At 39.6% G+C, this 25,986-nt stretch overlaps 1 protein-coding gene across 1 annotated transcript in view; it reads right to left on the minus strand.

Annotated features, from left to right (window-relative positions):
- Window positions 1-25,986, minus strand: part of LOC145256380 (zinc finger FYVE domain-containing protein 1-like) — a 119,956-nt gene that overhangs the window by 8,025 nt on the left and 85,945 nt on the right. The window contains exons 5-7 of the mRNA XM_080115209.1: window positions 23,109-23,223; window positions 20,926-21,026; window positions 7,462-7,576 (exon numbers count right to left, since the gene is read on the minus strand). Of these exons, the coding sequence (XP_079971335.1) occupies window positions 7,462-7,576; window positions 20,926-21,026; window positions 23,109-23,223 (331 nt within the window). The remainder of the gene's footprint in view (window positions 1-7,461; window positions 7,577-20,925; window positions 21,027-23,108; window positions 23,224-25,986) is intronic.

Consider the following 25,986-nt stretch of genomic DNA (forward strand, 5'->3'; position numbering starts at 1 on the left):
ATATCCAAACATGTGAGGCACAAAAATAGTCATAATTTCCATAATTTTAATTGGATTTAAAAAATTTAAAAAGATTTTTTTTTAGCTCATCAAGCTCTTTCTATATATACCAATATTGAAATATTTTAAGCCATTTCAATTTTTTCATTTATATTGCTAGTATGCGCGCACACACAAATTCAGGTTGAAATGATTAATTGGAAATCAAAAGTTCTTGGGGAAATTTGAACCTAATTTCCGATTCCCAAAATGATTTTAATTTTTTTTGAGGAAAAAGAAAATGAAACATTAATTTGTTAAAAGTCGTTCATTTACATAAGACTAAGGGCCACAGAACCACAGGTTATAAATTCTCTTCCCAGATTTATCATTAACTAATTTTTATTTGAGCAATTTATATTTTTTATTAGTCAATTATTGTAAACAATGTAAACATTCTAGAGTTCACTTGCCTATTCTCCAAGTATACCTTTTTGCACCTATTTGCTAAACATCTATATACGGCCTCTCAGGAAGTTAGTTTATTATTAGATTTAAAATGATATAAACAATTTTTTTTTTTCATTTCACTAGTGCCGACTTGACACTAATCTGGTCATTGGATTCATTGGAAATAACGTTTCCTTGTATTTTTTTTTACTTTAGACAAGTGAAAAATAGATGGAAATCTTATAATGGGTATTAAAATCTTGGGATAAAATACATAGGGAAAATATTTAGAAGTTTGAAGAAAACGTAATGTTCTACCAGTATTTTAATTTGATTTTTAAGTGATTAGACTAATGGTAAAAAATTTGTGAAGGGCCTCAAAAAAAGTTAGAATCGACTGGAACAGTCATTTTATGTTAAATTTATATTTCTTACTCGAAATTCTAAAAACTTTTTCTTTCAGCCATGAAAAAAAATAAAATTATGGAAGCTATTCAGTTAAAAAGGAGTTAACCTATAAATTTGCCATTATTATTAACTAGCAGAGGTACTTGATGTTGCTAGGGACATAAAAAAAAAAAGAAAAAAAAGAAAATGTAATTGCGTTTGACTACACTTGCTAAATGGTTTATTTTAATCTATTTTTTTACTTATGTCAGTTTGAAAAAAAAAAATCCACTGATGTTGACCCACTGCTATGAATATGGTATATGGGCATGTGATTAAGAAAAAAAATGTGATTTATGTAAATAATATTCATGTATTTAATCTGACCTTAAGACCTTCAGCTAAACCAACTGCCAATAAAAAAATCCCAAATAAGAAAAACATTTGTTTTAATTAACCGCCAATAAAAATAACTTGCCAAGTAAAAAATACAAAGTACAAAACAAAATATGAAAATCTTTTATGCAAAAGCTTACCGAAATAAACATTTTCAAAAACGTTTAAAAAAAGAAAAAAGGCCGCTTTAAAGTAGATGCGAACACAAAAACTAATAGTTTTGAAACAACCTTCAAACCCATTCGGCTAAGGCGATGGTCATACTATGTTACAAATTTCTGTATTTAATGTATCCGAGAGGTGAATGGTTCACGTATGCAGAGATGTTGAAATCATTTAGAAAAAGACGTTTCATGTGACTCTCCACTCCATAAAATTCTGCAGTCATTAAGATAGAAAATGAATATTGTTCTAAATTTAACATTATGCATCAGAGTCCCAGTCCTTTAAGAATATTGGAATCATTCTTATTCAATTGGATTTTGAAAATTTTAGCAAGACATACAAACACATATACAGACGTTTGCCCTTTATATAATAGACTAGTGTGTGTGTGTGTGTGTGTGTGTGGGAGGGGGGGGCGTCTGGCGTTACCCAACAGTAAAATATGGTTAAAAAAAAAGTAAAAAAAAGAAAGGGTGTTATCTTATGTTATTACAAGATAAAAAAAATACTGTGTGGTGGGTGCACATAAGTTGAGAATTTTAAAAAGATAGAGAAAACGTTAAAAAAAAAAAAAAAAAAAAAAAAAAAAAAAATGCTGCGTGCTGGACACAGAAACTGGCAAAACTTAAGTTCTTAAGCAAACACTATTAATTGGACAAAGATGTCAAGGTTATCACATTGCAAATTTAGCTTTTTAAAATGAAAAAACAAGTTGACGATTAACAAAGCATTGAAACCAAGATTTTAACTGACCTCCACTTTAAACAAAATGACATTTCTACATGAAATAATTTACGTTTTTTTTTTTGTTCTCAATTTTTCAATATTATGTGCCAGGGAGTTCACTCTTTAACAAGATCACATTCATGCCGCTTTTATGTGGATGACAAGTTTTTAGCAGATATACAAACACATACACTAAAAGACATTTGTCCTTTTATATAACAACAACCTAGGTTTGCCCAGCTGGGCAAACTTGAGTCCTTGCACCGGAAAAATATCCAGTAAATAAAACGTTTAGTAAATCGTTATTTTACTTGCATTTTTTTTTTTTTGCATCTCCATACACCAAACAAGGATATAAATATCACTAAAACATCCGCTGGGTCATAAGCTTCATTTCGAACCGTCCATCCATCCATCCGTCTCTCTCTCTCTCACACACACACACACACACACACACACACACACACACACACACAGTAAATCGAATTAATTAAGGGAGATAATAACTTCCGGTGAATACCGGAAAAGTATCCAGTAAATAAAACATTGTTTAGTAAATCGTTATCTTTTTGCATTTTCATACACAAAACAGACATAAATATCACTAAAACATCCGCTGGGTCATAAGCTTCATTTTGGTACCTAACTTGCCTGAGTGGATTGCTTGTAGGCTGAGACAAACCGCGTCACACACACACACACACAGACAAAAGAAAATTTATAAAAGGATAGACTAGCATGGATACCCGGCATTGCCCGGGTGGACATGAAGTTCAATTTGGACACAGCTGCTATAGGAAGGATATTGAGCAACTTCAAGAAAAGAATCGAAGAAGTGACAACTTCTCCAGAGATGTTGGCAGCCTGTGCGCTGGACCCCCACCTCCATAAATGAATCAAAACAACTTTCAAAATAGCAGCGAGTGTCCGTGTGACCAAAAATAAAAAAAAATTGGCTGAAGTAGGCAGGTTCTAACTGAAACAAGGAAAAAATTACTCACAAATGCTTTTGCCCATCGGACCACAACTGCTTATGACGTCATGACGTTGCAAAATAATGTTTTTAAACAGTTTCAGTTTGCTGCATGTACGTGACTTGCGAAAATTGCGACACAAAAAGTAACATTCAAGAAAAATATTTAGATCTATTCTTGTCATATATACCCACTCCCAAGTGTATTTTTTATGTTTTACAAAATATTTGTGGACAAATGGAGGCTGTACTGTCATTTGAACATTTTTTATAAAGTATCAATCTCTAAATATTTTTAAAAATATTTAAAAGAATTGGGATCTGTACTCGGAATCGGGAATTTAGAACAGAATTGGTAATTATATTGGAATCGGGGGAAAATTTTGGAATCATCCCATCACTAATATGTATATATTGATTTGAGTTTAATCAAGACATTAAAAAATGAAAATATTGAAAAAAGTTATATTGTATGTACTTTGTCTAGCGTTATAATCAGGATTCGGTTCTGGGGTTCGGGAAGGAGTGAGTCACTCTCGACAACAACACGTTTCTGCCCTCTTCTTATCCAATTGACCACACCAATGTCACACCGCACAATCCGAACGTCAGTAATACGAAATTCTTTTCAAGAGATGTTCACGACTCTTTTCTCTCTGCTCCCACAGGGAATTCTCCTATCATGCTCTGCCTTCCCAAGATGCCTTTCGCATATACAAATGCGCTGGTCATCCTTTCCTTCTTTCCCAAAGAGCGATGCAGATATTCCCGGTACGTTTTTTTTTTTTTCTTCTTTTCTTACCATATACCCCACACTTTGAGGAATGGCTTCAGACAAGAAATTTTTTTTTATTTCTAACAAACTTTGAATAGTCATAATCTGATGGCTAATCATCCTAGAAAAGACAGGATTCCATTTCTGTTTGATGAAAACCAGTTTTATTTTTTTGTTGCAGACCATCTATTAGTTGGCCAGTTGTGTACAAATTCCAAGAGCGATAAGAGCCTTCTATCATGTCTGAAAGTGACACAATGAGATCAGAGATGCGGCACTGTACAAGTCATGCTCTCTACCGATCCAAGTTATGACAACAGGACCATTGCCAGCACTTTCAAAATGCTAATCCGGATGGTTCAACACTAGAGGGAACAGCTCAATGCATTGGATGACCCTTTGGAGATGGTGGAGCAGAAGGCCAAGGCTGATAACACCACCAGGCAGACCCGGATCAAGGAGTTTATTGAAACGGTCCAGGCAATCGATGAAACTTCTCAGCAGCCTATTTGGCAGATTGCCTGAGAGTTAGGCAATTAAACACATGTGAAAAAGAAGACTTGAAGTGTAGGTTCTACAGGTGGCAGGCAAGCCAGATTTTGACAGAGAAGACAAAGAACCTTAGGCTAATCAAGTCCGCCAGGTTGCTCAACAAATTGAAGCATCCCAAGAAGCCAAATATGCTCTAGTTCTTTTTAAATGAAAAGAACTTCTGGCAAGACCAGATGCACAACAGCCAGAACCATTGTTGGATTGCCACAAATAACAAGAACGTGCCTAAGGTGATGAAAACAAAGTTTCCAGCCATGGTTATGGTCTTTTGTGTGGTTTCAAGTGAGGGCCACATTATGTCATCTTACATCTTTGAAGTTAGCTTGAAAGTCAACACAAAATTGTACCCGATGTGGGGATCCCCTGGCGCAATCAGATGGCTGCTAGCAGACCCTGGGTGTGGCAGCAGGATTTGGCTCAGACCCAGATTTAACTTCAGAAGGAGTGTTACAACTTTGTACCCTTCTCTTACTGCCCCCCCTCTCCTCCCGCCCCTGAACATTACCAACACGCCTCCCACAACACCAAAGCCAGCCTGATCGCCACCATTCGCCGAGTATTCAGAGCTCCAGCTGGCATGCTCCCAGTTCCGAACCCCCATATAGAGGCAGTAATTGAGGCTTAAGGTGGCTACATTGAATAGATGTCAGCTCTACTACATAATCAAGTTACCTGAATTGATTTTTTTTTTAATAAAAGTTTTAAAATAAAGTTGTAGTGCCATTTTCTTTAGGGCGACAATTTTATCGTTCCACCTTATACATTTAAAGTTCTTATCTGTATGGAAATTAAATTTTAGTTTAAGAGATGTCAGATTTAGAAGTTATCGATTTTTTTTGCAGGAGTTGAAATTTTTTTAATATGAAACGGCTAGTTAACATAAGTTAATTTTTGCAGTATTAATAGTTGAATTTTCAAAAAAAAAAAAAAAAAAAAAAAAAAACTATCTCCTTTGTTAAACAGATTTCATCTAACTATAGAACTTAAAAGTTCAGTCATAGTTGAGTTATAAATTTTGGGATTGGCCCTATTATAATGGAATGACCTAACACCCCTCCGGACAATAAGATAGACATTGTAGATATACTCCTCTGGGATTAGAGAGTTTGGGAGACACCGAATAAGTCAGACTCTCGCATTGTATCCTTTGGATTTACCCTAAGTGAATGTCCTGTATTATGATTATCTAAAGAAAGATATATCATTTGGTGACGAAAGATGAGCATATATTTTAGAGACAGAAAAAAAAGAAAAAATTTCTAAGAAGAATTAAAAAAAAAAAAGAAAGTGAATTCAAGAATGCGCATGATTGAAGGAAAAGAAAACCATTGAGTCTAAACGGAAATAAATTTTAAAAACTTAAAATAATTGAACTAACTGAAAAAGAAAATTTTTAAAAGAATATAACACAAACACAAAGCTAAAACACAAAAAGTACATTTTTTTTTCAAAAGAAAAAACAAAACAAAAACGTAATTCAGTCTGTTTAGTTTATAAATACAAACACCCCTCAGCTGCAAACACTATAAAAGGTGTTAGACGAGGTATTTGGTCATTTTTGAGTACCAAAAACAATTGCTAGTGACAATGATACCATGTTCACAGGATAAGAATTTAAGGACTACTGTGAGTCACTGGCCATGGAACATATCACAACACCAACTTATAACCCTCGGTCTAAACAGGCAAGTAGAAAGGTTTGTGGATACCTTCAAAAGAGCATTGAAAAAGAACATCGACACGGAAGAAAAGTGTATTAAAAAATTCCTAACAATTTATAAGATAACGCCAAACCAGAATACTAATGCAAATTTATCACCAGCTGAAATAATGTTTGTCAGAAAAGTATGTTCTGTGTTTGACCGATTAATTCCAAGACAAAAGAGAAAAACATTAAAGATAATGCAAAGTACAAGATGTATAAGGACGGTGATAAAGTTTTCTTTAAAAGCTATCGTGCAGGAAGGAGTTTTTGGGAAGATGGAATAGTCTCAAAAAGAATCGAGAATGGTCTACATCATAAAAGGATGCACATTTTCCCATAAAAGACAAACCAATTGAGACCAAGATACACGGAAATGGTTGAAAACCGAGAGCTACCAATGGAAGTGTTGTACGACACTTTCCAAATTGAACCCCCCAAACAAGGAAATACCAAGAGAAGTATCAGTAACTACAAAAACTAGTCGCTTTCCAAAAATCGAAGAATTCACAAATGCAAACTGTAAGGAGAAATGAAAGAAAAAGGAAAAGGGCTGAATGCTCTGGTTCAAGCTCAATATGAACTAAATGGTAAAGCCAAATTCTTCGGATGAATTTAGCTTGGTGAAGGTGTTATAATGGAATGACCTAACACCCCTCTGGACAATAAGATAGACATTGTAGATATACTCCTCTGGGATTAGAGAGTTCGAGAGATACCAAACTAGTCAGACTCTCATAATGTACCCTTTATAAATAAACCTTTGGATTTACCCTAAGTGAATGTATTATGATTCTCTAAAGAAAGATATCAGGCCCTGAGTTAGATTTTTTTTTGTAACTGATCATAGGTGGATTAAGATTTTTTTGCAGCAGAGGTAGAGTTGTTAATTTTTCTAGAAATCAAGAATTGAAATGAATTTTCTAAAATGGAAACCTAGTTGTTGATTACCTCAGATTTGTCATTGCTTCACAAAAGGTTTGAGAGTGTGCAATGACCACAGCTGTTTCTGCTGTGGTTAATTTAGTCACCAGCGTTATAAAATACCACAGAATTTGTTTTTCTCATCTTAAATAGTGAACACAGAATTTTATTTTTAGGAAAAAAAAAACAAAAACAAAAAACTAACTGAATTTAGTTTTTCTTAAACAACAGTTGTTTTTTCCAACATTCCTAGGGTTTTTTTTTTATGACAGGCCAAATTTTATGAAATTGATCGTATCTACATGGATGATAAAACATGAAAACTGTCAATAAAATAAAAGTATATCTAAATATATTTAGCAAAATCATTATTTAGGAATCAAATTCAGATTTTCATGATGGGTTAGTGATTAGGTATTACAAAAAACTCACTCCAGGCCAAACATGACTGAGTATTACTTGTGCAACTTGTTCAACCTCTTTATTTCCATACCAAAATTCATGACTTCGGTGGATAATACCACAATTTGGACACTCTAGAACATACCTGAAGAAAGAAAAAAATACATTTTTTTTATTTCAATAAATATCGAATAAAAACATTCAAAAATAAAGCAATAGGAGAATTAAGTTTTTCTCTTTACATTTTATACAATCACATTAAAAACTAGACAGGTATTCAATAAATGTAGCATTAGTTTAAAATTATGCTTCTTTCTTTGAAGGAGTATGGTACAATTTCGGTTGCATCCTGTAAATGATATAGTTAAAAAACAAATATGTGCACATTATATATTCTATAGTAAGATGAGTAATTTAGGATTTTACCAAGCACATAAAAATTGACTCGCATGCACCAATCCTTTTAAAAATATATTAGCTGAAATACCTGGCATTGCCAGGTTGTATTTGATGTTTGAATATTGTGTCCTCATATAATTTTCTTATTGATTAAACGAAATATTAATTCATAATAGCTTTTTCCACATCTGTAGGACAGTAAGTGCATTTTATTTTATAGAGATCTCACCAGTAGCCTTAATCCTCTTTTCTTATTTAATATTATCTTTTAGTCCTTTCAAAACATGAGGTAAGAATTGCAATTAAGCAACTGTTGAGGGCTTCCACCAGCGTATCTGTAACGCCCATGGAACATTTGTTGGAACGCGCTCGAGCCATTATCAGAGATGAGGAGGACCTGAGGGGACCGGTTGTAATGATGGCGCAGGCAACCAAGACTAATGCTGAAAAGAGTCCCAGTTTGAGACCCACGACCAATGGGAGATGTTTCTGCTGCGGCCAGCGAGGCCATTTTGCAAGAAGTTGTACTAACAAGGGGCGGGGGCGCCTGCGCTGTTTCCAATGTGGTAGTTATGGACATTTATCCCAAAATTGTGCGGGAAATGCATCAGGGGGCAGACGTCTGGACAAGATTTAATTGAGGCGCAACCGACAATAAATTTGTACGTGGACCAAGTGCCTTGTTCAGCTCTTCTCGACTCCGGGTGCTCACACACCATCATGAGTGCCAAGTTGTGTCGAAACTGGACAAAGCAGAACATCAAAGTAACCACAATAGGTGGCAATATGCAAGCTTGCTGTGGAGCCGGAACTGTCAAAGTCCACACAGACTCTGGTGTGACCACAGACATTAATGTGCTGGTGATGCGAGGGGATTTGCTGGGATTTGATGTACTGTTGGGATATGATGCTATTAAGGCACTGGGGGGAGTTGTTGTCGGAAAAGATGGGACTGTACGGTTTTTGGAAACCCCAGTGTGTGCTGCAGTTCACATTGATCGGCCTGATTTTAAGGCGGATTACGACCATCACCAAAAAGCATGGACTGCATCGTGGAAGTGGACAGAAGGAAGGGCGCCAACCGAACTCAAGAATAGCATTGAAAAGTATTCGATACCCGACAAGGCCTGTAATAAATACGAGAAGGAGCTTGAGGCATGGATCCAGGATGGATGGCTGATCCCCTACCCCAATAAGCTGGGACCACCCAAGGGTCCGATTCCCTTAATGGTGGTAGTCTAGCATAACAAATCAAATGTTTGTCCGGTGCTGGACTATCGTGAACTCAATAGACACATTGAGACATACACTGCCAATGCTGACATGTGTGCCAGCAAGCTGAGAGAATGGCGCCAGAAGGGCTCCAATGTGTCTATAGTAGACTTGCGGAAGGCTTATTTGCAGGTGCGAGTGGATGAGACATTGTGGCCGTTCCAGACAGTGTGGTTCCGGGGTCAGAGATACTGCCTTACTCGAATTGGCTTTGGGCCGAATATGGCACCGCAAATCATGAAGACCTTCGACAAGGTATGGCATGAGGGTCTACTTCACAAGATTTCCAGCTACGGTATAACTGGAAATGTTTTCCCAATCATTAAATCATTTCTCTCTGATAGGCTCATAAGAGTAGTGGTCGATGGACAAAAATCGGAGGCCTGCAGTATTAATGCTGGAGTCCCTCAGGGGTCAATCCTGGGCCCAACTCTCTTCCTGATCTACATCAATGACCTCCCTAAACACATACTTAAATCATTCGTTGACATCTATGCTGATGACACGACCATCTACGGCAACACATCAAAGGCTGTAAATGACAAAGTTCTCTCTGATTCTCTCTTCTCTGATCTCGAGCGCGTGGTTCAGTGGGGGGAGACGTGGCTGGTTACCTTTAATGCATCTAAAACCAAACTCCTATCCTTACATCATCAACGCTCTGATCCCCATCTGGCATCAATTGGGATGGATGGCTCTCGTCTGGGAGAGGCCCCATGTTTTGACAAGCTTCTGAGTTTGACCTTTACTCCCGATCTGAAATGGAACATGTACATCAAGTCTGTTGCCAAGGTCGCTGGAAAGATGGTGGGATCCTTCTACCACTCCAGAAGATATCTCACTACTGATGCAATTCTCTATCTATATAAAAGCCAAGTACGTCCAAGGATGGAATACTGCTGCCATATCTGAGCAGGAGCTGTTAAAAACAGCCTATCCTGCCTTGACAGAGTACAAAATAGACTTCGTGGCTTAGTTGGGGATGCCCTTTTCTCTACCCTGCAACCTCTCTCCCACAGAAGAGACGTTGCGAGCCTATTCTTGTTTTATCGTTATTTCCATGGCAGGTACTCGTCTGAACTCCAATCTCTGGTGCCCCCTCGCCAATCCTTCACGAAAAACATCCGTCTAGCTGAATCCACTGTGAAAAATTTCCCCCACTCTTTATCTGTGCCTAAATCAAAACGTGGATTCCATGAACAAAGCTTCTTTCTTAGAACTGCACGCCTGTGGAACTGTTCCGTCTGCCTGCTTCCAACCTGACTACAACTTGGATGTCTTCAAGTCCAACGTTAACAAATTCCTAATGAACCGCCCCCTTAAGTAAACACTTCATCAAATCTCCACACTAACGTAATGTACTTGCAATAACCCTTATCCCTGAGTGGCTTCCGGGCCTTGATAAGTGGTGATCACTGTGTAAAAAAAACAAAAAAACAAAAAAAAAACCTCAATGTAGATGTGGTTTGAAGAATGCTATATATAGAAATTACGCATAAAACAATGTCTCCTTTGACAGAAGTATCCTATTATGGGCATTAATATTTCTTCACCAGGAGAGGTGTACACACATTGCCTTTACATTTCTTTGAACATGAGGGTTTTTTGCACACAGACAAACACACAAACGCTACTACTTTATATATAGATTGATGGGTGGCTTTGTTTTTAGAACAAACTCAACATATAGCTTGCTAGCTATAGAATATCTGGAAATTTCCTTACAATTATCAAATCCTTTCTTTCTGACAGATCCATAAAAGTTGTTGATGGACAGAAGTTTTAAGCTTATAGCATCAATGTTTACATACCTCAAGCATCCATTCCTGATTTTTATCAACGATTTACTAAATCACATTTTAAGATCATTCATTGATATTTACAGATTCAATAACCGTCTATGGCAATACTTTGAACAGCAATAAAATTCTCTCTTGTGAACTGGAGCACATCTTACAATGGGGGAACTATTTTTTCCTTGTGTGGGAAACTTATTGGTCACTTACCAGCGTGTGGCTGGCTCCGAGCAGCTGTGGGTGTTATCAAATGCAGGGCAAGTTTAGTAACTACAGGTTGGGATGATGTATCTGATGATGCTCTTCTAACTCTGATGACGACGGAAACCCTAGAGAGAGTTGACAAGGAGGACCCTGCCCGTGGAGAATGGTGTGTCGATGGGGACACTGTGAATGTGTGGGTTGACGCTAGTTCTTTGGCATTGGGAGTGTTATTGGAGCAACGTGGAAACGTAATTGAAGACGCGTGCTGGCTGCGACCCGTGAATAATGCTCAACACATCAACCTGGCGGAACTGGATGCTGTTGTGAAGGGTTTAAATCTGGCACTGCAATGGCAGTCAAAGAAGTTGCACTTGTACACGGATTCTCTCTGCGTCTACCACTGGGTGTCCGACACTCTTTCGGGACGAACGAGAGTCCGCACTAAGGCAGCCAGTGAGATGTTAATCCGGCAGAGGCTAAACACCCTGAAGAGTCTGGTATCGGAGTATGACCTGTCAGTGAGTGTAACGCTCGTGGCATCACACTGTAATCGTGCAGACCAACTAACCCGTGTGCCTCACCGAAGCTGTGAAGACAGGCATGGAGTTCGCTGCTCAATCTTGCGCAGTTGGCGCGATTAGCTCATGCCAAATACAAAGAATTCATGTGCAGAGTGGACATCCAGGTATCAAAAGAACTGTATTTTGCGAGGCGTGTGGACCCGGCAGTGACAAGGGCAGATGTCAGGCAGATTATCAAGCACTGTGAGGCATGCCAGTCTATCGATCCTGCACCTGAGCAATGGCAGAAGGGGCGATTGGAGGTTGAGCATGTGTGGCAACGAGTAGCGATGGATATTACCCATTACAGTGGTAAGCCTTTTCTAACCCTTATCGACTGTGGACCCACTCGTTTTGCGGTATGGCGGCAAATGACCAGGCAGGACTCAGCGAATGTTGTCCGCCAACTGTCATCTATCTTTTCTGAGCGAGGTGCGCCGGAAGAGATATTGACGGACAACGATACTGCTTTTTGTAGCCACCAAGTTCAGCAGTTGTTGAATGAGTGGGGTGTCCGATTACGACTGCGACGTGCTCATGTGCCATCAGGGAATGGCATTGCTGAAAGGAGCCATCGCATCAAGAGAATTGCTGCCAGAAAGCAATGCACCATTACGGAGGCCACGTATTGGTATAACACCACACCAAAGGATGGGAAGACACTAACAACAGCACCGGCCAATGACATACACACATACCGTGTTAGGATAAAGGGCATTGACACTGTCCAGCCAATTGACGAGGAGAGTCATGACAAATACAAGGTAGTGGATCCAGTTTGGGTAAGATCCCCTGGAAACCGGTGCACCACCAAGTTCAAGCGAGGACGAATATCTGGAGTGGTCAGCCAGCAGTCGGTCCTTGTTGATGGAACTCCACGCCATGTGCGCGATCTTCGCCCAGCTAATGAAGTACATGTAAAGGAAAAAGTGTAAGGAAAAATTCAAGATGGCGCCCGACTCTCTCTTTAACACGGTAAGATATCCTCAACACGGCACAAGAAGCAACAGCCACACGATTCCCCAGCCAACTCAATCGTCACTCTCCCACGTCTTTCCCCTCACCCGCTTTTATCGTCGTTCTAGGCCGGCTAAATTTGCATATTCCGAGAATTCGTGTGACTTTGCGAGACATCATACTTTACAAAAGACGGCGGTCGCCATCTTGGTCTTTCTTTTCTATTTTTGGTCGGTAACGCTGAGCTGGTCTCGAGGTAAGTCTTTTTCCCCTCATCCGTCTCTCCCACGTACCCACACAATACGCAAACACGCAGGCGCTTATCTCCTCGATGCACGTTACACTCCCCACTGATCTGATGATCACATAGAGAGCACTGGGGGGGGGGCCTTTTAGTGCGTGTGCTTCTGCGAAGAGGTACATTCACTGTTTCAGATTCGGGCTCTGGATCTGGTTCCGCCTCATCAGATGAAGTATCGCTATCAGTCTCTGGAAGGGGCTCACTGAATCCGTGCATCGGCAGCTCATCGCTAGACGCTTCACTGCTCTCTTCTGTAGTTGTATGACGCACCTCGGTAGCTGGGCGAAGATCTCGCACATGTCGTGGGGTTCCATCGACCAAAACAGACTGCTGGCTAATCACTCCAGATATGTGTCCTCGCTTAAACTTGTCGGTGCACCGATTTCCTGGAGGCCGCACCCACACTGGATCTCCCACTTCATATCTGTTATATGTTCCCTTGTCGGTTGGCTGCGTAGTGTTGATTCCCTTCACTCCGACTCGGTACGTGTAAATAGCATTCGCAGGTGCGGTTGAAGGGGACGTCCCGTCCTTTGGCGTAATGTTGTACCAATATGTTGCTTCCGCAATAGTACATCGCTTCCTGGCAGCAATTCTCTTGATGCTGCGATGGCTTCTTTCAGCAATGCCATTTCCTGACGGCACATGCGCACATCGCAACCGTAGTCGGACGCCCCACTCATCTAACAACTGCCGGACTTGCTGGCTACAAAACGCTGCATCATTGTCAGTCAGGAGCTCTTCCGGCGCACCTCGCTCAAAAAAAATGGATGATAGGTGGCGAACAACATTTGCTGAATCCTGTCTGGTCATCTGCCGCCACACCGCAAATCTCGTAGGCCCGCAATCAATGAGAGTTAGAAAGGGCTTGCCACTGTAATGGGTAATATCCATGGCCAGCCGCTGCCACACACTCTCAACTTCCAAGCGACCCTTCTGCCATCGCTCTGGTGCAGGATCAATAGACTGGCAAGCCTCACAATTTCTGACGATCTGTCTGACATCCATCTTGGTCACTGCTGGGTATGCACGCCTCACAAAATAAATAAAGGGTTCTCTTGATACCCGGATGTCCGCTCTGTGCATGAATTTTTTGTATTTGACATGGGTCGATTGCAACTGCACAAGATCGAGCAGTAATCTCCATTCCCATCTTCGCGGCTTCATACCATTTGTGAGGTACACGGGTCAGTTAGTCAGCACGATTACAATGTGATGGCACCAGAGTGACACTCAGTGATAGCCCATACTCAGATACCAGGTTTTTTAGCGTGTCTAGCCTTCTCCGTATTAACATTTCGCTTGCTGCCTTGGTACGGATTCGTGTCCGTCCTTAAAGTGTGTCAGACTCCCAGTGGTAGACACAGAGAGAATCTGTGTACAAGGTGAACTTCTTAGACTGCCACTGCAGGGCCAGATTTACCCCTTTACAACAGCGTCCAGCTCTGCCAGGTTGATATGCTGAGAATCTGTTACGGGCCGCAGCCAACACGCATCCTCGAACACGTTTCCTCCTTGCTCCAACGATACTCCCAACGCCAAAGAACTGGCATCAACCCACACACCTACGTTGTCTCCGTTAACACACCACCGCCCACAGGCAGGGTCCTTCTTGTTCACTCTCTCCAGTGTCTCCTTAATCATCAAAGTTAGTAGGACATCATCGGATATGTCATCCCAACCCGTGGTTGTTAAATTTGCTCTGCGTTTAATCACACCAACAGCTGCGCGGAGCCAGCCACAGACCGGTAAGTGACCAACAAGTTTTCCACACCAAGAAAAAACGGTCCGCCTTGTAACGAGGTTGGGGATGCTTGGAATTTCACTGCCACGCCTCCATTGTAGGGTGCCATCTTCTTCATAAACATCCAATCCCAATACACGCGCTCCTTCCCTTAAACGTTCGGGATTCTTGCATTCCAGACCAAACTGAGCTAACTTTTCTTTGACACACGACGCAGACTGTACATCTTCATTGACGTATACGTCATCAATGTAAGCTGACGTTGAGTCCCTCATGGGCTTTTCTTGGGACAATACTGTGTTGACAATAGTCTTCATGATCTGTGGTGCCACATTTAGGCCAAAGCCAAGGCGTGTAAGGCAGTACCTCTGCCCCTGGAACCAAACTGTCTGGAACGGCCACAACGTCTCATCAACTCGCACCTGTAAATAGGCTTTTCGCAAATCCAATATTGAGACATTAGTGCCTTTCTGATGCCATTCCCTCAACTTACTGGCGCATACGTCAGCATCGGTAGTGTAGGCTTCAATATGCTTGTTAAGCTCCCTATAGTCCAGCACGGGCCGTACTTTCGACTTGTTATGCTGGACTACTGCCATCTACTGTATTAGACCCTTCGGAGGCCCAAGCTTGTCCTCAGGGTAGGGGATTAACCAGCCATATTGGATCCACGCCTTTAGTTCCCTTTCGTATTCTGCTCGGGCCTCACTGGGTATAGGGTACTCTGCAACCCCATTCTTGAGTTTAGTCGGTGCCATTCCCTCGGTCCACTTCCAAGATGCAATCCAGGCCCTCTTGCACGAGTCGTAGTCCACTGTAAAATCCGGCCGATCGATATGGAGCGCTGCACACACTGGGGCCTCTAAGAATCGCACCTTTCCATCCCGATGAATTGCGACTCCCCCCAGCGCCTTGATGGCATCGTATCCGAGCAACAGGTCAAACCCCAGGAGATTTCCTTGGGTCACGAGCACATTGATCTTAGTGGCTGCACCGGTGTCCATGTAGATCTTGACAGTTCCAGCTCCACAGCATGTTTGGGTCTCGCCTCCTATCGTGGTGACTTTGATCTTCCTCTTAGTCCAACTTGGACACAGCCTGGTGCTCACTATAGTATGCGAACAGCCTGAGTCGAGAAGTGCTGAGCAGGGTATCCTGTTTACGTAGACGGTCATTACTGGTTGCGCCTTGTTAAAATTTTGCTCGGGGAGCAGGGCGGCGCTGACGTCCTCTCCCCTGATACGTTTCCCGCACAGTTTTGGGCTAAATGCCCCAAACCGCCACACTTAAAACAGCACACACGCCCCCTGTTGGTGCAATTCCTTGCAAAATGTCCGCGTCGGCCGCAGCAAAAACATTTCCCATTGCTTGCAGGGTTCTGATTCGGAATCTCCCGAGCGCCAATCTGGCCTGTCTGTGTCGCCATCACAACTGGTTCCCCCAGGTCCTCCTCATCTTTGATGATGGCTCGAGCACGTTCCATCAAGTGTTCCATGGTCGTTGTTGAAACGCTGGTTGAGGCTCTCAGTAGCTGCTTCACCCGAGTGGGAAGGCCCGCCACAAACGCGTACGCGAGCGTCCGCTCTGACACCCCTCCACCGAACAGAACTGCGAGTTTCTTTAACTCAGCGAAGAAAACGTCCACGCTTTCCTCCGGTAGAAGTTTTCGGGAAGCAAATTTTTCATAGGCCGTACAAGGATCCATGGCAAATGCCTTGTACAGCGCAGCTTTAATTGCGGTGACATCTCCCTTTTCGGCAGCACTGAGTTGCTGATATACACTCAAGGCACCCCCAGCCAGTCTCAGGGGAATCACAGTGTGTACCCTTTTCACCTCACAAAGGTCGCACGTCAGCTCGACCCTTTCAACCCAGTCGACGATGGACGTGGACCCGTCAAACTCGGGTATGAGCTTTAAGTCAAATTTCGACTCGGTTATAGTCCTAGAGGCCAAATGGCCGGAATAGCTTGTAAAGGAAAAAGTGTAAGGAAAAATTCAAGATGGCTCCTGACTCTCTCTTTAACACGGTAAGATATCCTCAACACGGCACAAGAAGCAACAGCCACACGATTCCCCAGCCAACTCAATCGTCACTCTCCCACATCTTTCCCCTCACCCGCTTTTATCGTCGTTCTAGGCCGGCTAAATTTGCATATTCCGAGAATTCGTGTGACTTTGCGAGACATCATACTTTACAAAAGACGGCGGTCGCCATCTTGGTCTTTCTTTTCTATTTTTGGTCGGTAACGCTGAGCTGGTCTCGAGGTAAGTCTTTTTCCCCTTATCCGTCTCTCCCACGTACCCACACAATACGCAAACACGCGGGCGCTTATCTCCTGGATGCACGTTACAGTACATCCCACAACTACAGAGAGCGATAAATCATCAGATGATGAGCTGCTGATAAGTGAGGCCACCAAGCAAGAGAGTGGTAGTTGTAGTTCGTCTGATCAGGAAGGATCAGAACCAGAACCAAGACCACACCCAGAACCAGAACCTGAATCCGAGATTGTAAATACCACCCTTCGCAGAAGCCAGCGAACTAAGAGGCCACCCCCGGAGTGCACTCTATGTGATCATCAGATCAGGGGGGAGTGTAGTACTTACCAACAAAACAAACACCCACGTGTTTGTGCCTTGTGTAGGCATGCGCGACAACAAAACTTGGGTTTTTATAAGCGGAAGTCTCGAGGTTGTCAGAAATCTCCGGGCACATGCGCAAGAGGAGGGATTGAGAGAGTGGTATAAAAGGCAGGTCGAGTGAGAAGGTTGTAGTTGTTGTAATTGGACGTTACAGTGACACGTGCGTTAGCAGTTGATTAAGAAGTTGTTTTTTTTGTGTCAAGTCGCGCACCTCGGTGAAGGTCATAAGTTTTACAAAAGAGAATAGAAAACAAAACAGAAGTTTAATGTAGGTGCATTTCATCTCAGGAAGCCACTAAACAGCCTGATCTGGTAGCACCAGAAAATATATCTGATAACTGGGATTGAACCTGAAGTCTTTAGGTAATGACGCTGTCACTTAACCCAGCGTGCTGTAAACGCGTGGGCGAAAGTAGGTTGGTTTTTATAACATTTAAACAAATTCAATGTACATCTTTTGCGCGTATTGACGCATGCATAGAAGCCATCTTGTCATGAAGATACCATTTTTTTCACCCCTCCCTGTAAAAAAGAGGGTCGTTGAGGATGAAGGAATGAATGTTTTTGCCCAATTTTTCAATATTTGTTGGCCGAAGGTTCGAGCTTGAAAGGGATACCTATCTGGTGAAAATCCGTGGCCTCTGTCAAAAGTTTTTGCAAGACATACAAACACACACACACACACACATTTTGCCTTTTATATATATAGATGTTGAATACCAGTAAAAAACATGCCATAAAATTTAAGTTGTGGAGTTTGTATAAATTAATATTTTTTTGTTCAAATTTTCTTTTGTATTATTTTTCTTGATGTATTTTGTTCTCACCTAGCTACATATCCGATTCTTAGATCTCTCCTTCCTCTCACACTACTAGATTTTTTACTTTAGCTTTTGCACTGCACTCCTTTGACTTTCATCCCCTTCCCATAATCCCCTGTTCTTTTCAATTTAAAGTTTCTGATAGTAAATTATTGGGACATCTATTATTTACTGCAAGCTGCCTGGCATTGCCCGATCATAAAATATGCTTAATTATATTTTAATTCATGCAGATTTATTATAGAGCCAATTCTCAATTATATTGTACCTAATACAATTTCAAAAGAAAATATGTGTGCTATCAGCTACAACTGAAACAGCTCTCCAGCCTTATTCGGTAGCATAAAACAAATCCATATGTATCAAAAAATTGCAAAAAATAAAGTTTAACCTATAACTTAATTAGCGCATGTGCAGAAAAAATGTGTATCGTCGACTTATGGTATATAAAGTAGTATAGTTTGTTAAAATTACGAGTTTTTAAAATTAGAAAGTTACTGATTATCAAGGCCAAAAGCTAACCTAGGATAATGGTTAATGGGATGGGTGGAATTTTTGGTTTAATAATGAATATTATAAAAGGATTTAAGATTGCCAGAATAAACAGTGATTACTTATGGGCATAGTTTATGATGAAGTATTTGACTTGAAGATGGCCATGTTGTAGTCAGCATGAAAGCAGTCTCTTGATAATGTCAGATTTAAAAACTTTCCGACATGCAAACTATTAGAACATTTATCTGGTATCAAAGTTTTTTTTTTATAGTATTGCATCAGTTTTCTTTTTTACTAATGAGCTACTGCTTATCAAGGCCAAAAGTCACTTGAAGATAAAGAATTAATGAGAGGGACAGATTGCCGGCTTGAAGAATATCATAAGAGTACTGTTAAAAGATAAGGTTATAGCTTGTTGATTTAGAATCAGTGCTTTATGCCAAATTTGTGACCAAATATGGTTAAATTTGTGCTCAGTTTTGCATTAAATACTAATCCTTATTAATCCTAGTGCATTAAACCGATACCATAGTATTTAGTTTGCTGCACCTTATAACAAAAGTCCACACAAAACTTCAGTCAGATCGACACAGTATCAGAAAGTGGAACAGATAAAGAAATATAATATAGATTAAAATTACAGGTAAGGTTTATGATCAAATATTTGACATTGATTTGATGATAGCCATGTAGTAGTCTGTAGAGAAGTAGTCCCATGGTAATGTTTTCTACATGTACAGTTCTTGGAAACAAACTTTGTTTATAGAAATTCCACCTGATGTTAGATATACTAAAGTAAATTCTTTTTAATTGTGGTATGAAAAGAAGTTCTTGCTTTGAAGGTTTCACAAGGAGGAACCAGAGACTGGAACTCTGGTCTAGTACCTTTCATGAATATAACTTTAGAATTGAAAAAGACTAGCACTGTCTTGTGTGAGAAAGGAGCTGTAGGAAACTCAAGATTATTTCTAACTAGATTGTAAAGTCAAGTTTTTATGTCGATACAGTTTGATGCTAGGCATACAGAGAAAAAAAAAGGAAAGTTTGTTGTAGTGGTGGTAAGAAACAGAGCTCTTTCTGTGGAAGTCTTACAAGGAGAAACCAGAGATTAAAGCAGAGTTAAGCACTTTCCATGGAAATAATAAGAATAGATAAAAATTAGAAATATTTTGTGTGAGAACGGGGTTATTAGAGAAGAGATTATCTCTTCACTAGATTGCAAAGTAAATTTTGTACTGATACTTCACATACATATCAGTTGGAATCTGGGTGTGTGTGAAACTGCCCTCTATATGATGACGTCCACATTTTCATCTGTTGAGGCTGTCTCCATTGGTTGATTAATTCATCTTTATTCAAGGGCTCTTGATCTGGTCAAAACCATGATCCATCTTCAGTGGCATTCAAACTCCAACTGTTCACCTTGAAGTTCAGGCCGCAGTTCATTAAGCATATGTAAAAATCACACTAGATGATCTGAAAATCATCCCTTCTCAAGTACATAATATAAAAACCTAGACTCTCATAAAGCATGTGGACCCGATCTCATCCCAGCTGTACTATTAAAAAAATGCTCTGCTGAGGTTGCTCTAGTTCTCTCCAAACTCTTCAACAAATGTCTTAACGAATCATGCTTTCCTGACTGCTGGAAAACTGCTTCTGTGGCACTAGTTTACAAGAATTCTGGCGAAAGAATTAACCCATGAAATTATTGCCCATTAGCCTCTTCTCTCTTTTCACCAAAATATTTAAATCCATAATTAATCAAGATCTAGTTCACTACCTTACAGTTGCTAAACTTCTGTCAGACCAGCAATTTGGATTTAGGCAAGCCCTGTTCTACTGCAGATATTCCAACTAATCTCTGAATGTATATACCATGCACCGGATAAGGCAAGGGAGTGTAGAGTAGTAGCCCTAGATATATCTAAGGTTTTTGACAGGGTATGGCACGATGCTTCTCTGGAAAATCAGCTCCTATGGTATTACTGGACAAATACTTAACATAATTAAATCCTTCCTAAGTAAGAGAAGAATCCAGGTTGTCCTCGATGGTCATACTTCTAAATAATGATATAAATGCAGGTGTAGTCTCCTACATCAAAGTGGCATGGTGCCTTGTTTGGGGGGGGGGAGGGGGGAGGGGGGGAGGGAGGGAGGGAGGGAGGGAGGGAAATCTCTCCAGCACTCCACGACCGCAGTTGAACAATCACATACTGACTAACCTATGGACAAATCTTGCCTTCAAAATATGTGTGGAGGTATCAAAAGCAAAGAAAATAATGTGATCAATTTACTTACCCAGACCAAACATATTTAGCAAATCCCAACCAAGTACTATCGGATGAAGCAGAAGTTTTGGGAACGACGATGATATTTTTGCCGCTTTTAAAGTAACATTGCTGTTGAAAAGAAAGTAAAATTAAGAGAAATAAATGCTGCACATAAGTAAAACAATACTTGTGCCAGGATGGGCAAAATTAATTCCTCACACGGAACAGTTTTAGAACACATACATCTTTACAAAGGTTAAAATCAAAATATGATGCTAAACTTTATATATTTCAAATCCAGTACTTCGAACCATGCTAGAACATTATTTAGAAACCTATTCTTAACATGGAGAAAGGGGGTTAACTATTCTGTACTTTCACCTAACAATTTAATAAAAAGATACTATAAAAATTGAACTGGAAAATCATATCTAAAAATAGCACGGTCTGTATTCTTCATAAGTACTTAAAATCCGTTTAGCAATTTTAAACAAAATCTACAGGATTTTGATTTTAGAAAATGTCTAATTTAATTTTAAAGGTTCTTAAAAGAAAATGAAATTTAGGGAATCTTAATTTATGTCTATGGATCAAATTTAATGTAAATTAAAAATTTTCAAATGGAAGAACAAAATGTGTCCATATTATGCCTCCTTAAAACCTAAGATAATCCAGAGAAACTGAAATTTGGAGAATATTAATTGATAGCTAATAGCTAGTGTGGAAATTTTAAAAATAAATCCTTTAATTTTCAGGAAGGGCTTCCCTTTGCATAAAACTAAATATAACCCATGTTATCAATCCTTATGCCTAAAGGCTGTGTTCCAAAGTTTATAATGATCAGTTAATTAGTTTATGAATTAGCCATTTATATATATACTAGCATGGGTGCCCGGCGTTGCCCGGGTGTTTTGAGGTGTATGCTGAGCAAAAAAAACAAAACAAAAAAAAAAGTTTAATTTTTTAAAATTTGATCCCTTAAAATTTATTGTTTTGGGCTCAAATCAAGTTAGATCCATGTCCAAGGAACCTACATATAAAAGTTCAAATTGTCGGAGGAGTTTGGTAGAGTTCTCAAAGGTCAAATCGTTGAACTTTGACCCCTTAACAGCAAAATTCCTGGCCGAAAACCGATCACAATGATTTTCCCAAATCTCAGTACCCTGTATATCAAATTTCGAATCTGTAGACTAAAAATCGATAGAGTTATTGTGTAGGGAAATGTACACAGACACAACTTTTATATAAGAAAAAAAAAGTGCCTAGCACAATGGTTTGAACTTAGAATATTTATATAAAAAAAAAAAAAAAACTGGCCCAAAGACAAAATATTTCAGATTTTGTTAGTTTGTCGCTCACAATTTTCTGAAACATAAATACACTGTAGAATTTGTCCCATTTCAAAATATTAGAGATCTTAACTACTTTTAGAAGTAAAAAATATTGCATTAATTTAGCCAGATACTGAACTAATATGTACAAGGCTGGTTTGAATCAATTCCCATTTTATGCCATTATATTCATTTATTTATGACTGAACAAATTAATTCAACCAAGTTATAAAGGGTTAATAAATTCACAACAAAAAATGTAGATGTCATGGTTGGAAATCAAAACTAAGATGTACAGCTTAACATTCTACTAACTGACCAATTTAAACTTTCTTATAAAGCTTAAAACATTACCATGAAATAATTATAGGTTTTGTATAACAGATTTGCTTTGTCATATTTCAAAAAGATGAATTCAAACAAGATAATAATAAATGGGTAAATATCATCAATAGTGTTGGAAATTATTTTAGCGTCTAAAACAATTTATTTTTAAATTCATATTGGTGACAAAAAATAATTTAATGTATTATAATTTGGGCCTGTAAGGTCCATACTTATAGTGATATAAAAAGTGAAAATTATTTGTGGTCATTTGATGCAAAGTGCAATACATAATAGAAATAAAACTAATTTTGATGTAATTTGTTCATTCTTAATAGAATTTTTCTTGTGAGATAAATAGTTGTCCTATTTTTTTTTTGAATGCTTGAGTCATCTATTTGAAAATTGTAAGATTTTTAACAAAGTATTATAGCAAATAAAGATAAAATAGTTTGGGTACAACTTAATAGACAAATTAAAAGTTAGATGTGATATGAAACTGAAATGTGATTGCATTTGTGTAGCTAATGCATAACAAAATTTTTCCAATTTTTACCTTGCACAACAAGACTTTGTTTTCATACTGATGCTGAAACTGACAGTTCCTTCCCTTTTCTGCTTCGTGGTGAACGTGATCAATATCATGATTCATACTTCGGATGCATCTGGCACTGGAAAAAAAAATCATTTAAAGTCCAAAAAATTTTTAATACAAGCTTCGAAGTTCCAGACATTTTTCACAAAAACTATTAAAGTCTGAAAGACTTTAACAAAAGAGTCACCACTTATCAAGGTTTGGAGGCCACTCAAGGATAAGGGTTAAGTGTATGGTAGTCAATGGGAGAATATCTTAGTAATCGTTAGTGGAAATTTGGTAAATTGAATTACTTAAAGAGACAGCTCATCAAGAATTTGTTTACATTGGACTTGAAGATCACCATATTGTAGTCAGCTGGAAAGCAGGGAAACAGTTCCACGGGTGTGCAGTTTTAAGGAAGAAGCTCCATTCTCTAACAGAATACTTATAACAGATTTTTTATCCATTTTTTTGACAAAGGAATCATCACTTATCAAGGCCAAGAGGCCACTCGAGGATAAGGGCGGTAGTCAAAGGGACAATATCATAGTAATCATTGGAAGTGTAAATTTAGTAAATTGGATTACGTAAGGGGGTGGCTCATCAAGAACTTGTTTACGTTGGACTTAAAGATGACCATATTGTAGTCAGTTGGAAAGCAGGCAAACGGAAGACAGTTCCACAGGTGTGCAGTTCTAAGAAGCTTTGTTCATGAAATCTCCATTTAGGTTTAAGCACAGATAAAGATGGGGGAAATTATTGATAGTGTTTTCAGCTAGACAAGGGTTTCTCATGAATATTTGGTGAGGGAAGACCATAGATTGGCGTTCAGATGAGCACTTGCCATGAAAATAATAAAGCAGAGATAGGCTCACAACGTCTCTTCTGTGAAAAAGATTGCAGGAAAGCAAAAAAGGGTACCCCCCCCCCCCACTAGCTTACAAAGTCTATTTTAAACTTTGTCAAGGCAGGATAAAGTTTTTCTAGCAGCTCCTAGTATAATCTCTTGTGTCACATAATGATTAGTGGATTATCCAATTATCCATATTGGTTGAGCAAGATTATGCATTTGAAGGGGAACTATAGTTGTGACACTTACGTCACCCGCGTGTCGCCTAGTGGTGGATGTACCCCGATTGTTCCTCGTGTCTTCTGATTAGAATGTCAGCGGCCGGTACCTGAAAGAGACTTGTCATGCAAAACAATTGAAAAGACCAAGTCAATAGTTGTTTTCTTTTGTTCAAAATTCCTTGTATTTCAATTACGGGTACAATTGTAATTCGCTGTTAAGTTAGGGACTGGCCGTTTGTTAACTGCAAAGTTCTTTCGTTTTCGATAAAGACTAAAATACGTGGCAGGTCAATCGATGAGGTGGTTTTTCGCTCGTTCGAGCTCAGGGGAGCAGATGTCACTCCGTGTCTGTCGGTCTGTGTGTGTTCCAGTCTCTCAAAACTCGCTGCTTATATTGTGGGAGCGAGAGCTAAATCTTCTTTTTCTCTCATTCGGCCCTTTAGCCAATCAGGATGCTGGAACCGCTGTTACTCAAATCTTCGCCAGGCGGCCTATACCCAAAAAAGGAGCTATCTTTCTTCCTCTGTTGGCATTCGGGCGTTCTCAATCTCGGCCGGCGCGGGCCTAATGGAACTTGACATGTCGTAAAAACAGAAATGTCTCAATTATTTCTGAGAGAACATAAAAACCGCTGAATCCAATTCCACAAAGGCCACGCGTCCCTCCAATAGGGGTCACTTTACCGCCCAGGCCAGTCGACAATGGTCGCTTTGTTAATTGGGATTTCATTGGTATCTTCCGCCACCCACGCGCTCAGCGGGCTGTCATGGGCAATTAGTGTTTACTGCTTTCTTGACCAAAAGAAGTATCCCCCGCATTCTTGCCCATCTACATTTCTTTTCCTTTTATTTTTTTTCTCTCTTTTTTTTCACAACTGGTCTTCTTTCTATGCTTGTCGTTCACCCCCCCCCTCTTTTCTCGGTCGTCTGCTATTTCTCTTCTGTTCACAACTGTTTTTTTTTTCTATGCATGTCGTTCGCCCCCCCCCCTCTTTTCTCGGATTCCGTTGTGCGCATTCAGCTTGCAGTTTACTGCACATCGAGTCTGTCTCATAGTTGATGAGAGCAGTAAAAACAAATGATTGTTAGAATTAAATCCAATCATTTATTACTCATGCTCCATCTACTGGCAATGCTGGATATCCTTGCTAATTTATATCTATATATAAAAAGGTACTTGTTTTTGAAATTTCACAAAATGTACTTTGTGTCTGGGAGTGTTCTTAGATAGGTTTTGTATTAGAATGCCTCTGGTTCAATATCAAAAATCGATAATTGAAAATATCCAATTAAAGCAACAGTCAAATTTTGACCAAAGTTAACACCCTTATACAGCCTAACATCACAGGTGCATTTCAGAAGTTTTATCATCACACAAGAAGAAGGGCCCAGTATAAAAAAAAAAAAAAAAAAAAAAAAAAAATCAACAGTAGGTTCTTTGATAAGACAGGGATTCCACCATCTTTCCAGCGACCTTGGCAACAGACTTGATGTACGTGTTCCATTTCAGATCAGGAGTAAAGGTCAAACCCAGAAGCTTGTCAAAACACGGGGCCTCACCCAGACGAGAGCCATCCATCACAATTGATGCCAGCTGGGGATCAGAGCGTTGATGATGTAAGGATAGGAGTTTGGTTTTAGATGCATAAAGGTAACTAGCCACATCTTCCCCCACTGAACCACGCGCTCGAGATCAGAGGAGAGAGAATCCGAGAGAACTTTGTCATTTACAGCCTTTGATGTGTTGCCGTAGATGGTCGTGTCATCAGCATAGATGTCAACGAATG

This window comes from Euprymna scolopes, chromosome 32 (assembly GCF_053919585.1).
Source record: "Euprymna scolopes isolate OS-2025 chromosome 32, ASM5391958v1, whole genome shotgun sequence".
NCBI lineage: Eukaryota > Metazoa > Mollusca > Cephalopoda > Sepiida > Sepiolidae > Euprymna > Euprymna scolopes.